This window comes from Epinephelus moara, chromosome 10, assembly GCF_006386435.1.
Source record: "Epinephelus moara isolate mb chromosome 10, YSFRI_EMoa_1.0, whole genome shotgun sequence".
Taxonomy (NCBI): domain Eukaryota; kingdom Metazoa; phylum Chordata; class Actinopteri; order Perciformes; family Serranidae; genus Epinephelus; species Epinephelus moara.
This window is the reverse complement of record NC_065515.1, coordinates 28910183-28923771: the sequence shown is the minus strand read 5'-3', so window position 1 is coordinate 28923771 and position 13589 is coordinate 28910183. Positions and strand designations below refer to the sequence as shown.

At 38.8% G+C, this 13589-nt stretch overlaps 1 protein-coding gene across 1 annotated transcript; it reads right to left on the bottom strand.

Moving 5' to 3' along the window:
* Nucleotides 1–1074: 1074 nt before the first annotated feature.
* stxbp3 (syntaxin binding protein 3) lies at nt 1075–13506 on the bottom strand. Its single transcript, XM_050055187.1, has 19 exons — nt 13401–13506; nt 10787–10836; nt 10516–10597; nt 10321–10397; nt 10132–10204; nt 9940–10040; nt 9339–9484; nt 8790–8883; nt 8334–8458; nt 7334–7432; nt 7189–7246; nt 7017–7082; nt 6668–6748; nt 6210–6345; nt 5629–5735; nt 5091–5189; nt 2850–2935; nt 2107–2255; nt 1075–1751 (listed from the first exon to the last, which is right to left on the bottom strand). The coding sequence occupies exons 1-19, from the start codon at nt 13444–13446 to the stop codon at nt 1648–1650; spliced, it is 1779 nt and encodes a 592-aa protein (XP_049911144.1). The 5' UTR covers nt 13447–13506; the 3' UTR covers nt 1075–1647.
* Between the last annotated feature and the right edge of the window lie 83 nt (nt 13507–13589).

The following is a 13589-nucleotide window of genomic DNA, read 5'->3' as shown; positions in this document are numbered from 1 at the left end:
GTAGTATTAGAATATAAAACCAGCCAGTACCAGGCAATAAAACAACAGGACTGTTATTATTCTGACTTTATGTATTTATGTTGTATAGGCTCCGCTACAGCATTGGTTTAGTAACATTTACAAAATGAAAACAAAACCTGAGACACAACCCCAGTGAATACATTACAAAATTTGGTTCTGGTTCTGTTTGATGGCTACTGTATGAGTGTACACTATTCATACATTTATGACTCTAATGTGATTCTGATTTAAAGCTCACTGCCAGACAGCTGCCTTGTTCTCCAGTTTCATTACATCTGATGAGCTCTGATATGCTCTCCTTCCCACAAACATGATACTCTCACAAGTATCATGTTTGTATTTTGAAAAATTACAGGAAATCTGATTTGTGTTTTACTTGACTTGTTCTTTTAATCCCATTGAATGACTCCTGTAGCACATGTGAGCTGGGAGATTTACGCTGAAGTGAAAATGCTGACTGTACAAGTGTGTTGTCCAGTGTTAGGATGTGGGACAGAGTTTAAGCCATTTGCATGTATTTTACTGAACTTTTACCCCACCAGATATCAACGTTGGCTTCATCCTCACCTTTCTTTTGTTGCTATACAGTAACACCACAAATTGCAGTGAAGCATCCCTCCTTTCAAATCCAATCTACTATAGTTTGTTCTATTAACTTTCAGCACAAAGCTCCCAAACACATAAAGATTAAACACCCCTATCATGTTTTCACTTCTCAAAAAAGGAAATATGTACACGTCTCTGTATTGTGCACAATCTTGAATACATATTTAACAACCTAAATGCCATGTAACTGAAGCATAAAGCCTGTAGAAGTAGGGCAGAATTAAATGTATAACATTACAGAAGCCTTTGGTTCATCTATTGTCTGTTCAGCAGGTTTATACGCTCCTGTGGACCTGTCTATTGAACATGTGGTTCTCTGTTTAATAAAAGGATTGTTCGTTAGGAATATTACGTTACAGCTGTTTTGATTGACAAGGGGGATTAAGTGCTTTTACCATCATTATTTCAACAACTTATTCATCCTTGGATTGGAACTCAGACCAGATTTGAACCACTTCATCCATTTATTAGTCAGTTGTTCAGATCAAGAAAGAAACGTAAATACACTCTTCAAAATTACATAAAGTGTGACTGAAAAAGTCAGAATGACACAGCAGGGACTCAGTGCTTACATACAGTATATACATTAGCTTTGCACTACTTTCAACCACCATTCTCTCTCTGAAGGTTTCTCAGATGTCGTTCAACACGTAACATAACCAGAATCTTTTATATGGACAACACAAACACAGATAGGCAGACGGTTTTTACTTTAATTATTGATCGTAGGATGAGGTCAATTCACTTTTAATATGATCTACATGATCAAATGACAATTAGCAAACTATAAATGCCATAAGCAGGCCACAATTTTAGTTACTGACCAAGTTAAAAGAGAATTTTCCCTCATGCCTACCGTAAATGTGCACCAAGTTTGAAAAGAGTATTAAACACAAAGATAAGTATAAGGTAAATTCCCTTCAGTCTTCCATTCAGGAAGTCCAGTTGAGTGCACTGTGCTGGGTGATATGAGATGTAGGGAGGTTGGGTGAGATTGGGGAGGTGTTAGTTAGAGACCTCTCAGGCGTTGCTCCTTTCCTCTATTGTGAAAGTCTCCATGGGGCCTTTGCTCAGAGCCTTGATGTCATTCAGGAGACCGGTCGGGGTCAAAATGTGAGAAGATCCTGGAAACAAAATATCAAACAAATATTAGGTCCCTGATAAGAGCATAAAACTCTTATGCAATTCTGACTGGCTCCAGCAGGTGGTGTAAAAAAGCTGGAAATATAAAATCTAAGTTAGTTTAAAATTCACTGGGTGTTTCCCAGGCTAAAAGCCCAATTAAAATGAAGTTTATGGTGCTGTATCAAATTGGCCTTTACTTTATTTGAATGAAGTTACCAACTGGAACTGATGAGAACTACAGAAATTTCCTTGCAATGTCAATGAGTACAAACTCCTAAAGACATTTAAAATGCTGAAAGAAGCAGAAATAGGTGATTTAACCTGTCACTAGTGCAATCATGTATTAATGCTCACCTATGATGACCTCACAGGACTTTACAGCCTGGGTGACCTCGTAGGCAGAACGCATCTCAGAGAAGCAGATTCCCCCAAGAACAAAAACAATGAGGCGTGAGCCGGTCCGGCGCTCATCTTGAGCACTGGCTTTGTGCTTCTGTCGGGCACTGAGGAGCAGAGGGTGGACAACAGAAATGTACTGAAACAATTCTAAAGAAGAAATGGGAGCTGAATGTTTAACTTGGGGAAAGAAAGAGAAATAACCACATTAACATCCTGGTAAAAAAGACATGAAGACGGTGACGGACAGATATACAGAACTAACTCTAGATTCCATAAATAGACCCAGATCATTCTTGTTATTAAACCCAGTGGCAGTAACACCTCAAACAATCCCTTAAAAACCACCACATGAACAACTCAAAGTAGGACCACAAATCATCACTAGAGGGCGCTAACTTACCACCCTCTTAACTGTCAAAAGCCAATTGGGACCTTGTGTGTGTAGATTAGAAGATGTCTTTTTTGAGGAACTGACAGTATAAGAAAATATACTGATATTTTTCAGTAGTGTTCTAACAGGTGGAGACAAGGAAAAGGTGTTGGCTTCTATCACAGAGTGGTATGCAGGAGCTTTTGACACTGAGTCAGTCATTGGAATAACCCCTAAAAAAGCTGGATTGGAGCATTTCTGGCGGCATTTATAAATATTTCAAGAAGCTACTGACCCAGGTCAAGTGTAATAAAAAAACCTACTGTACCTGACAGCCCCGGAGCCATTCCAGGCAGCAGGACACTCAGACTGGTGAGGCCACTCTTTGGTGTCCAGTTTGTTCTCCACGGCATCCTGAGAGGAACAGATTTGTTATTTATCTGTCATTTGTAAAAGTTAAGTCACACATAGACCAAATCTTTTTGGCTAGCTCTTGCTTGTACTTATGTGACGTATCCTACATACAGTCAGATGCACAGAAATCTAACACCTCACTTTAATAATATTGTGATGAGTGGGTGAAAACCAAACAGATCAAATAGTTCTGTCTGACCAACAAACCAACACTTAAAGGGATAGTTTGGAGTTTTTAAGGTGGGGCTCGTTTCCGTGGGATTCTGCGAAAGCACTTTCTGACCCGAAAAGCTGACCTGTGGTGTAATGCAGCGCACAGCACAGTTGGGCAATTTCCCTGTAGGAATATGGAAGTTAAAGGTTGAGAAAATGTAGCGCTAAAAGGAAAGAGCTGTCTGATGGCAAGGTAACGCCAAGAAAGTGTACAGCCCTACATCAATAACTCCAAAAAACACACCCTTTAATACCAGGTTTTAAAATATAAAATTGAAGGTGGTGTCACTTCCCTTCTCCTTACATCTGAAATGCAAGTTAGACTTTTCACTTTAATGGCATAAAAACAGTCTGTGAATCACTTCAAATAATAGAAGAACCAAACTCCAAAGTAGGTGTAATATTTGGACTATGGAATGAGCACATCACTACATGACAATTTCTGCTGCCAACTACATGATGCATCAGGAATGAAAAAACAATTTAAAGACAAAGGAGCAATCTGCTGTCAAGCGCTTCTCAGTGTCACAGACTTTACATTTTAATGTGGTTCTAAACTTATAAAACTCATTGTTTTTGGTGTTTTGGTGCATTTTCATTGAAAAATACATTGATTTTTTAATAGTTTCAATTTATTTCGACCTGATTTTATGCTGCCACACAATGAAAAACTAGTCAGTTTCCTGCTGTAAGAGGAAACTGTTGACGACAGCTTACAGGAAACCAGGTGGCTGGGTGGTGAAGACAGCACAGAAATGGCTTTTCAGGTAATAACAGGAAAGGGAAGTGAAAATGAGGAGAGGACACAAAGGAACTTGTTATATTACAGATCAGCCAGTTCCTCTTTGATGGATTGTTATTTTTTTAATATAATTTTAAATCCTATTTGAAAAATTGTAACAATGAGACTTAAAGCTTCTAAAAATACAATCTCAACTTTCTTTATGACCAACTGTTTCCTTATCAGACATCACATGACACCAAAATGTGGAATTTCAGTCCTATGAAATTACAGAACTGAGAGGCAGTATTCAGGTTTTAGAAATAACCTAATTTTATGACACCGGAGTTAACTTGCCTCTCAGTTCCTCATCTAATTCTGAGAACTGCAGTCAAAAGCATAGATTTTTAATGCAACTTATCACACTAAAGAAAACCCCAGCCACAAGCAAGTCTCATCACAAGACAGGGTGAAAAAGCAAGTCAACGAGCTGTGTGCGTGACATGTCTCTTTCTGGAGAACAAACTTAAACAAGGTAGCAGGTGACAGTGACACCCTTCCTTTGTTTTAACACAATATATACAATATACAATCACCTCAATACAGTAACATCTGAAATGGAACACACTTGAAATACTGTAAAAGCTTTTGAGGATCGGTGCAGAGGGACGCTGCTGACACCAAAGGATCATCCCCTGGGATCAATACAAGTGGTGCGTTATTGTGCCCTATAGATGCTGAGATTTTTACAAATAGATGAGGCAGTACAAACACACAAACATGTATGTGACATGGCCTATCAGATGACCTGAATCTGATAACTTCCTTTTGTGGTGCTGTCACAGTTCTGTTCATATTTTTTCTCACAAATGCCTTTGAGAGGTGGACGCAGGTAACACAGTGACCTAGAACAAGCTATGTTGAGATTTGTAAGGCATTCAGTTACGTTATTGCCGGAACTTCTTTTCTTTATCCTTCCTATCCTACATCCTATCTATACCCACTTTATATCATTGCTTCCTGGGGTTACATTACTTAATTCATTTTTGGTATCTACAGCTGCTAAACTTCCTGTTACATAAAGCAAATCCAGTCAGAAAGAGTTTTCAAGAAATAGTATGTAAATTTGATTAATTAAAGGTGTAAATGCTGTGTGATCATGTAGAGATGATAGCTGTTAATAGAATTCATTATACAACATGTTAATCTGCTCTCACTGACCTCCATCACGTCTTTTACGACAGGAGTCCATCTGGAAAGGTTGTAAGTCTGATCCTGGGAACGATCTCGTCTGGTTGGTTTGCGAGAGAAGAAACTTGGCTAGAAACAAAAGCACAAGAAACAAGAGGCTGGATTCAGTTGAGAATGAATGACACAACTAAACAGATGAACAAGACAAGAAGACAGGAAAAAGAAACCCAGAGTGAACCATGGTGAAAAATCAAGCTGGCAGCTACAATTTATTTTATCAATAAAGATTACTGATTAAGGCTGCATAATTAATCAAAATATTATTGAAATAGCAATATGGTTAAGTGCTACAGAGACGCCAAGGCCTACAAAGCATATTTCAGACATAAGGGAACATGCTTGTTTAGGGTAAAATGAAATGCAAATATAAACATTCCTACTAAAATTGCGACTCATATCGCCCTATTGTTGATCCTTTTAACCCATGGATACACTCTTGTACAACCTATAACAATCTAAAGCATCAACTCAATCAATCTCTTCCTCCTTTTTCCTCTTCTCCACATACCGATGTGATGATAGGGACCCCCAGTTCTTTCCAGTTCAGGATGAACTCTCGTTCGTCCTCGATCTTCACGTGCTGGATGAGTTTGCTTAAGTTCTCGTCTGTTGTTCCTGTTAACACACACCAAGCAAACAAACCAGTGCAAATATCTGATAATAGTTTATTAGGTCTTGATCAACAAGGAAAACTTTAGGTTTTACGCCCATTTTATAACTATAACTGGAAAGTGGTATCCCTATCTCTGGCAGAGTGTTCACTTTAATGCAGTGGTATATTTGTGTAATGGGGTCTATTAAATACTGGAAAATATTTTGGCAGATTTGAAAATATATATCAAACAGATTAGTCTATGAAATGTTCAGAATAGTAGTCACCTAAGAATTTCTTTCAGTAAGGACAGCTCAACAGGTGATATCCTAAATGTTTCTCATTGCCTACAGCTGTTCTTTTAACATCTCTTGGTGACGCCGCCCTTTTTAAGGTTCCTGGAACTGAGTAGCTACAAAGCAAAATACCACTTTACAGAATTCTAATGACCAGACAGTGAAAGGAGACCAGTCTGCTGCAGCAGAAGATTGGTATACCATTGACACTGAAGATGTAGAGCAACACAGCTCTGATCTTGTCGTGGATGCTATATGGGTGGAGCAGCACCGGCAACAGGGTCCTCATTGGATCTTTCACCTTCACCCCCTCAACGTCTGACCCCACTGCCAGGTCCTACACACAAACAAACCATTTTCTTAGAAGTCTTTAGGCTTAGAATATTGTGAAAGTTTGGACTTTTTAAACATGTATTCACATATTTCACATCTGGAAGCTGACGAGTATTAGTAACACACCTTCTCTGTGTCTCCAGAGCTCTAAGGGAATCAGTGTCTTGCTCAAGGACACTCCATAACGGCAAATGCTTACACTCGTTAGGCTTTCTACCCACTGTTATCCCTACCACCGCCCACCCACTGACTTGTTCAAGCAAGGTTGAAGGGTAAAAATTTTTGGCACTTGTTCCACCAAAACAGAAGACGGAGCACAGACAGACCTGTTCAGCTTTGCAGAGTTTCTCCACGTTGTTTGAGAAATGTTCCATGCAGTCCTCGGCTAACTGCAGATGAATAGTTTTCTGCAATTCGGACAGAGAGAAAAGTCAAGAACACCATAACCAGAGCAAAGTATTGTTATTGGAGTTTCAAAAATGATTTCCTTTGATGGAAGTCAGGCCAGAAATTGAGACTTTTTCATCTGTTTTGCTGCTAAAAACATGATGAAGTCAATCCCATATGAAAATAGGCTTTGGAGGCACCACACCCAGCTACACTATAATAATCATGTAGCCTTATAATTACAGATACCACTCCAAAAGCTATTTAATAAATACTGGTAACACATACCTCAGTAACCTGTTTACGGAATGCGGGCATCTTCTTCATCATCTGGGCCAAATTGCTGATTGTGATCTAGAAAACAATAAAATGAGATGTTTGGTTAATGCATTATAAGTATAAAGAATCCCTAAGCTAAAGAGATCAGGGAAGCAGATAAGAAGACACCACAGCACGGTACCTTCCCATCTGGCTGTTTCTTGCTAGCAGATATTTCCTTTACTAACTTGCGGATTGCTCTATTATGAGAAAAAAAATGGGGTTAGGGTTGGGGGTGAGGAAGACAGAAATGGGACACCTCCTTTCTTCAGATCTTGCACACTTACTCGGTGACTTCGGCAATGTGCTTGTGCCTCAGCCTAACCCAGAGCACGTCGTCCTCATTCAGCAGTGCCTGCTTCTCTGAGCCATCTTTGGACTTGTACCTGGATACAAAAATAACCAGAGAGGTGGTGTTAGCTAGAAATGTATTGCCTTAAGGAGTAACTGCAGTATTTTCAACCTGGACTCTATTTTCCCATGATTTTGTTTCTAAGTGGGAACAACAAGCTTTGAAACTTGTTCACTACTGAGCTGCAGCTGGCAGCAATGACACAGGCTGCAATGTAACTATTTGGGGCATGTCTGCACTGTCAATTTCTGTCTACTTTAAGTGCTTGTTTTTGCCACTGACATGTTCAGGTCATTATTTTAAGTGTCTGACAACATTATGGAAAGGATCCCTACAGAGACTGAACTGTTGTTAAAGGGTAAGATCCTTTTTGTTTAATCAGAAACCCACCAGAATCCATTTAAATAAAAGGTAATTTTAGCGTGTATATGGCCAGTATATTTTCACATCAAACTGTGTGAATTAAGGGTTTATTTTTTTTAACCAAACCAAAGTTGGTGATTGTTGGAACAGGATGTTTTTTGTGAGATTATTTCTGGTCAACTTTGAATGAAGTGTGTTTTACGATGACAAAAATTACTAAATGGGGCTATTTCTCGTTAAACAATACGATCTTATACCTCAACAAAAAAGTCTATCTCCGTAGAGATCCTTTCCATAATGTTATAATCTGAGACTGTCAATAACAAAACAAGCTCTTTTAGTGGACGAAAATTGCCAACATTTCCTGAATGGTTACACTGCAGCCTGTTTCACTCTTGCTCAACTCTGGACCAATGTAAAAAATGTTGTTTGCATTAGTCACTCAGACTGAAACATACCAAACTTAATCAAAAAAATTACCATAAGGCCATATGAGCATGGCAATACTGTGGTGTAAGCCTACTATGTATGTGTGCATGAGCTGAGATTCAGTAGAAAAAACTTGTCATTACTTGTAGGTGTCGTTCTGTATATCAACAAGATCGTAAGCCATAGCCTGGTAGGTCAGTTCATGCAGGATTGGGCTGACAGGGTCAAACCCTCTCTCCACTATCAGCAGCTGAGCCTGGGTCTTTCCCTTTTGATAGGGGTGAAATACACAGATTAAAAACATTAAAAATAACACAGCATTTTTTAAATAACAAAAGCAGCTACTGTCTGGTGACATTTGGCTTTTTTTCCTTGCCTTCTCCAACACATCCTGCTTAAGCGGCCACCACAAGCTTTTCCCATTTCAAATTTCTGGTGAAGTGCAACATTAATCCAATCTGCTTAAGGCAAAGGAGGGAATCTTCATTCTTTCACAAGCTGTCACTGGAAAATAATACTGTATTTTCAGGGTTCACATTACTCCCTGGGCTAAAGGTGTGTTTATTATATCAACAGTTTTTGTTCAGCAGGTGTTTCACCTTTTTCTTGCCGCTGTCATCCAGCTCGTAGTGTTTGGCCAGCTTGTTGTCCACCAGCTCCGCAAGGGTCTTAGCGTTCTCCATGTTGTTGTCTCTGGTTTTGTTATAAATGTATTTTCATGAGTTATTACAGTCAAGTACGTACACACAGAAGTTGCACTGACACCGATATTACTTAGAGGCAGTGTCCTGGTGAAAGCCATTTCTAGAAAAATGGCTTTAAGCCACTCTAGGTGAGTGTTTTTGATAAAAGCTCTTTGGCTTCATGTAGTCTGCTGCTTTTGACACATGTATATATATGGTTTGTGTGTATATTGTGTGAAAAATAAAATCATATGTCATGTGAGATAATAAAAGCAACACACTGCTGTTGTTTGGATTTACATTTAAATTTTACGCTAAGCTGCAGCAAGGTGGGGTTTGCTACAGTATTAAGCTTTGTTTCTTTTCTGGCACAGTTAGGTAACATATTCTACGGTCTCGGTTCCAGCTTTTCTCACAAAAGATCACTACTTGAGGGCCTGAGAAACCAAATCTTCTCTGGCTTACTTCTTATATCTGACCCCTGGGTACTCATCCAACGTGGCACACAGTGTGACAAGCTGGTCCGCGATTGTCTCCAGTGTCTTCCTTTTGTCTTGACTGTTGGGACTGTAGATGCTTTGGAAAGCTCCAGGATTATCACATGTGAACACCTGAATAGCATTCAACACACCAGAGTAAAAAAAAGAAGATACTGTTTGCTTGAACAATTTGCATGTGAGTATAAAATATAGCTGCCCGTGAATCTTTTCTTCTTCAAGAATTAAATTCCTGGATATCAACACAAAAAAGTATCTATAATTTACTTTAATAATCTCAAAACAATGAGAACATTAAGACCTTTTTTTCCAACAAACAAAGAACAATCAGTCACAGTTCCCAAGCCACTGTGAAATACAAAGTTTGTAAAATAATTACATCATAGCTTAAAGCAGCCAACGCCCATTAGATACACTCAGTCAGAACACTGCAAATCTGTTCCTCACAGCAGCAACACGACACTGACCACTAAGTTAATTTTCCTTGGTTAGCAAGTTACACTCTGGATAAAAAGAGGAAATAGGACATTACAAAAGAACCTAAATGAACACACTCCGCAACCACTCACTTGTGCCTCTTGTGGCAGGAAGGACATGTTTATTTCCTTACAGACCCGTATGTACTTTGCACAGTACAGCTTCATGTTGTTGAACAGGTCATCGGGGCAGTCTGTGGGACAGAAAAAGCTTTTAGTTTGTATGTTATCTGTTGTCTGATTTTGCTATTGTGATAGTTAAAATAAGTGATTTAAGTTACTTACAGTCTGTGAAATAAACATATGCTGCTTTGTATTTAGGTTTGTGCTTGAAGTCAGCAATGAAGGCATCCACACACTATAAAAATGAAATGAAATTGAATCACAACACGATTTGGCACAAAAAATGACTTATTTTGCAGACATGAAAATTTGAATGTGAATGCAATATTATACAAGGTTATAACAGCAAACCTTAGCGGTTGGTGTTATGAAGTAGATGGCCTTCATTTCTAGAACAGGCTCTCTGCTTTTGAACAGGTCCTCCACAACTAAGAAAACAAATTGTTTTATCAGAGTAACTACAGACACCCACATACAGACAGCAGTTAATTCAGTCTACTGACAGTATTGTGTACAAATGAGTGTTTCACTGTTATGGAAACCTACTTGTTATTTTCTCTGACATCAGATCGGACATTTTGCAGCATGATGAGAGAAGCTTGGTGGTGAAGGGGTCCAGAATCAATATCTGTGAAGAAGATGAATCAGTAGTGGTCGGTCAAATTACGCATCACACTGTAATATGTTGCCAGAAATTACACTTCTGTTCTGATTCACAGTGCATTTGTAAAATAAATAACATAAAAGTTGGATCTTTAATGTGGAGTTCCATCACAATCCTATGACTCTGTGTTGAGTACAGGGAGGGTTGTCCTACCTTCCATATTTCAGATTTCCTGCAGTCTGTAATAATTGTATCTTTTATTCCTGTAAGAGGATAGAGAACATGACTCATAAAAACAACACGAAGAACATAACTGAAACCAGAAAAAAAACTACTAATTACTGTGTGTGTGGAGTGTGTGTGTGTGTGTGTGTAAGTAATTCTGATTACACTCTCTGCATTATGAAATAAAGTAAAGATTGTAAAAACTTTGACAGTTGAAGTGTCTGTCTCTTCATTTAATTACACCTTATTGGGTACACCTGAGTAAATCCTCCGCAGTTTAATCACCTGTGGTGGAATGTAACGAAGTACATTTACTCAAGTACAACAGGCCACTTTAATGTGCTTGTACTTTACTTGAACATCTCAATGTTATGCAATCTCATACTTCTACTCCACTACACCTCAGAAACAAGTAGTATACCTTTAACACCACTACATTTGTCTGAGAGCTTTATTTACTTTAGAGATTACAGTTTTGCCATCCCCTTTGTGTCAAATGAAAACAACACATCTTCAGATGTTTTGATAACATTGAATGTTTGTGATAAATTGAAGGATAAAATGTTCCTTTATGGGTTGAGAACATTCTTCTACTTCTTAAGCTATATAAACTGTGAAAACCTTCTTGGATCAGTTGGAAAATGCATCGATACAAAGCTGAAAACCGTGCTGTTTATCTGACACCATGAAAAGCTGACTTTTGAGAGATATGTGGTTCTCACAATACAGCGACCCTAAAAACATACAATGATCTTTTAGCATATGATGCATTCATTTAGATTAAACTAGTACCCAGCAGTATATGCAGGAGTTAAAATTAGCACAACTATCCTCATTGACAGGCTAGCATCAATTGGTATATCTGACACACCCCTGGACTTGTTCAAATCCCATCTCCCTGGCCGCATTATGTTCATTCAGTTGAAAACCTTCACATCCCAACCATCTCCTCTCTCCTCAGGTGTTCCCCAAGGCTCTGTCCTCGGTCCAGTCCTGTTTATCATCTATCTCCTCCCTCTTGGTCATATATTCCATAAATACAATAACCATTTCCACTGTTACCCGGACGACACTCAGCTCTACCTTTCCACCAAACCCACCTCCACCTTCCCACCCTCCTCCCTCTGTGACTGTTTACAGGAAATCAAATTGTGGTTTTCTTCAAATCTCCTAAAACTCAACAGTGACAAAACCAAGGTTCTCCTCGTTGGCTCTAAATCCACTCTCACTAACACTCCCAGTTTCACCATCCCCATTGACAACTCCTCTGTTTCCCCCTCCCATCAGGTTAAGGAACATCAGGAACATTGACTCATAATCCATTTTCAAATCCCGCCTGAAAACCCACCTTTTTAAACAGGCCTATTCTATTTAATTGCCATTGCCCTGCTGTAGATTTCACATTTTACTGTGTTAATGTTTGATGTGTCTTTTAGCCCTTTTAAATTTAGTTGTCTGTTACTTGTTCTGTAAGGTGACCTTTAATGCCCTGAAAGGCGCCTTTAAATAAAACGTATTATTATTATTATTATTATTATTATTATTATTACAACTATAAACATCTAAAACATTAAAATGCATCATTAACAGTCATGCAGCAGTAATATTAATCCAATAACATCATAATGGTAAAACAGTGGCAGAGACATTTTTTTTTCTGCAGAATGAGTACTTTTACTTTTCAAACTTACATTTTGCTGATAATACTTATATAGCCTAAGCCAGGTTTTAAATGCAGGATTTGTAGTGGATTATTTGGTGGTATTAGGACTTGTATTTCAGTAAAGGATCTAAGTAGTTCACCCAGGACTGAATATAGGCTAACAACCCTGCAGTACATCCTAATGTTACCCTCATAAAGAGACTATGTTCAGTTTGCAAAAGCTGTCAATTCACCTTTGCAGTAATAAAAGTGTGATTTGCAGTGTATAAAGTTGAATCAACACCTCAACATAAAAACTAAATGTGACATTCATTATATAACGTTTTGAATTAGACTGGATTAATGTTAGCTTCATGTGTCGCTGTCTAATAAACCGACAACGGAGTGTATTGTTATGATTTTCCTTCTGTTAACCTCAGCCCAACCCCAAACAGTCATCTGTGCGACATCTTAACCATAACCCAACCCAACCAAGGGTGACAGCGCTGCGGGAAACACAAACATTTGACCGGAAAGAAAACAAACTGCGACAAGCTGATGTTAGGTTTGTGTCGGTTAACGTTAGCTTAATCTATTTAGGACAGTGTTGTGTTAACGTTAGCCTGCTGAAATATGAGGTGGGGCTCCAGACGATCGCCAGTGACCTCACTGTCTCCGACTAACGTTACTCTCCAAAAGTGAAATAAAACAAGTCAATGTCAGTTAACTTGTGATAAACAAGGGTGCCAAGTGTTATCGAGTCTCCCTTAAGTCAAGTATTTAAACTTCCGTTGCGATAAACAGCAGAATGAAACTTAGCCGTCAACTGTCATGTTAAGTCACAAAGCAAAAAACAGTGAATAAAAACAGCACATACTTCATAGCCTTTTAAGTTATGAATACGAAGTGTTACGCTTTTTCACATGCACGATAAACACTATGCTGTTAGGGTGGACTTACTTTTCCAAACTATTCTTTTCAGCCCGTGTTCTGCGCTCGTTGCCATTTTGGTTTTTTTTCCCTCTGCGCCTCTTCCTGTCCCGTGTCCTCACACTCTGACGTCACCCGCGTCAACAAGTGTGCGACGGAGCGCTGCTGTAGTTTTTGAAGTACTCGTGACCATCGTCTAAATAATGAGTTACAGGTATT

What these genes read in the sequence shown, in the direction of transcription:
- stxbp3 (XM_050055187.1), bottom strand. Translation starts at nt 13,446, where the DNA reads ATGGCAACGAGCGCAGAACACGGGCTGAAAAGAATAGTTTGGAAAA. An exon ending in TCCGTAAACAGGTTACTGAG is followed by an intron (nt 6,749 to 7,016) that starts GTATGTGTTACC and finishes TCCGAATTGCAG; the next exon opens with AAAACTATTCATCTGCAGTT. An exon ending in GTCCTGTGAGGTCATCATAG is followed by an intron (nt 1,752 to 2,106) that starts GTGAGCATTAAT and finishes TTTTGTTTCCAG; the next exon opens with GATCTTCTCACATTTTGACC.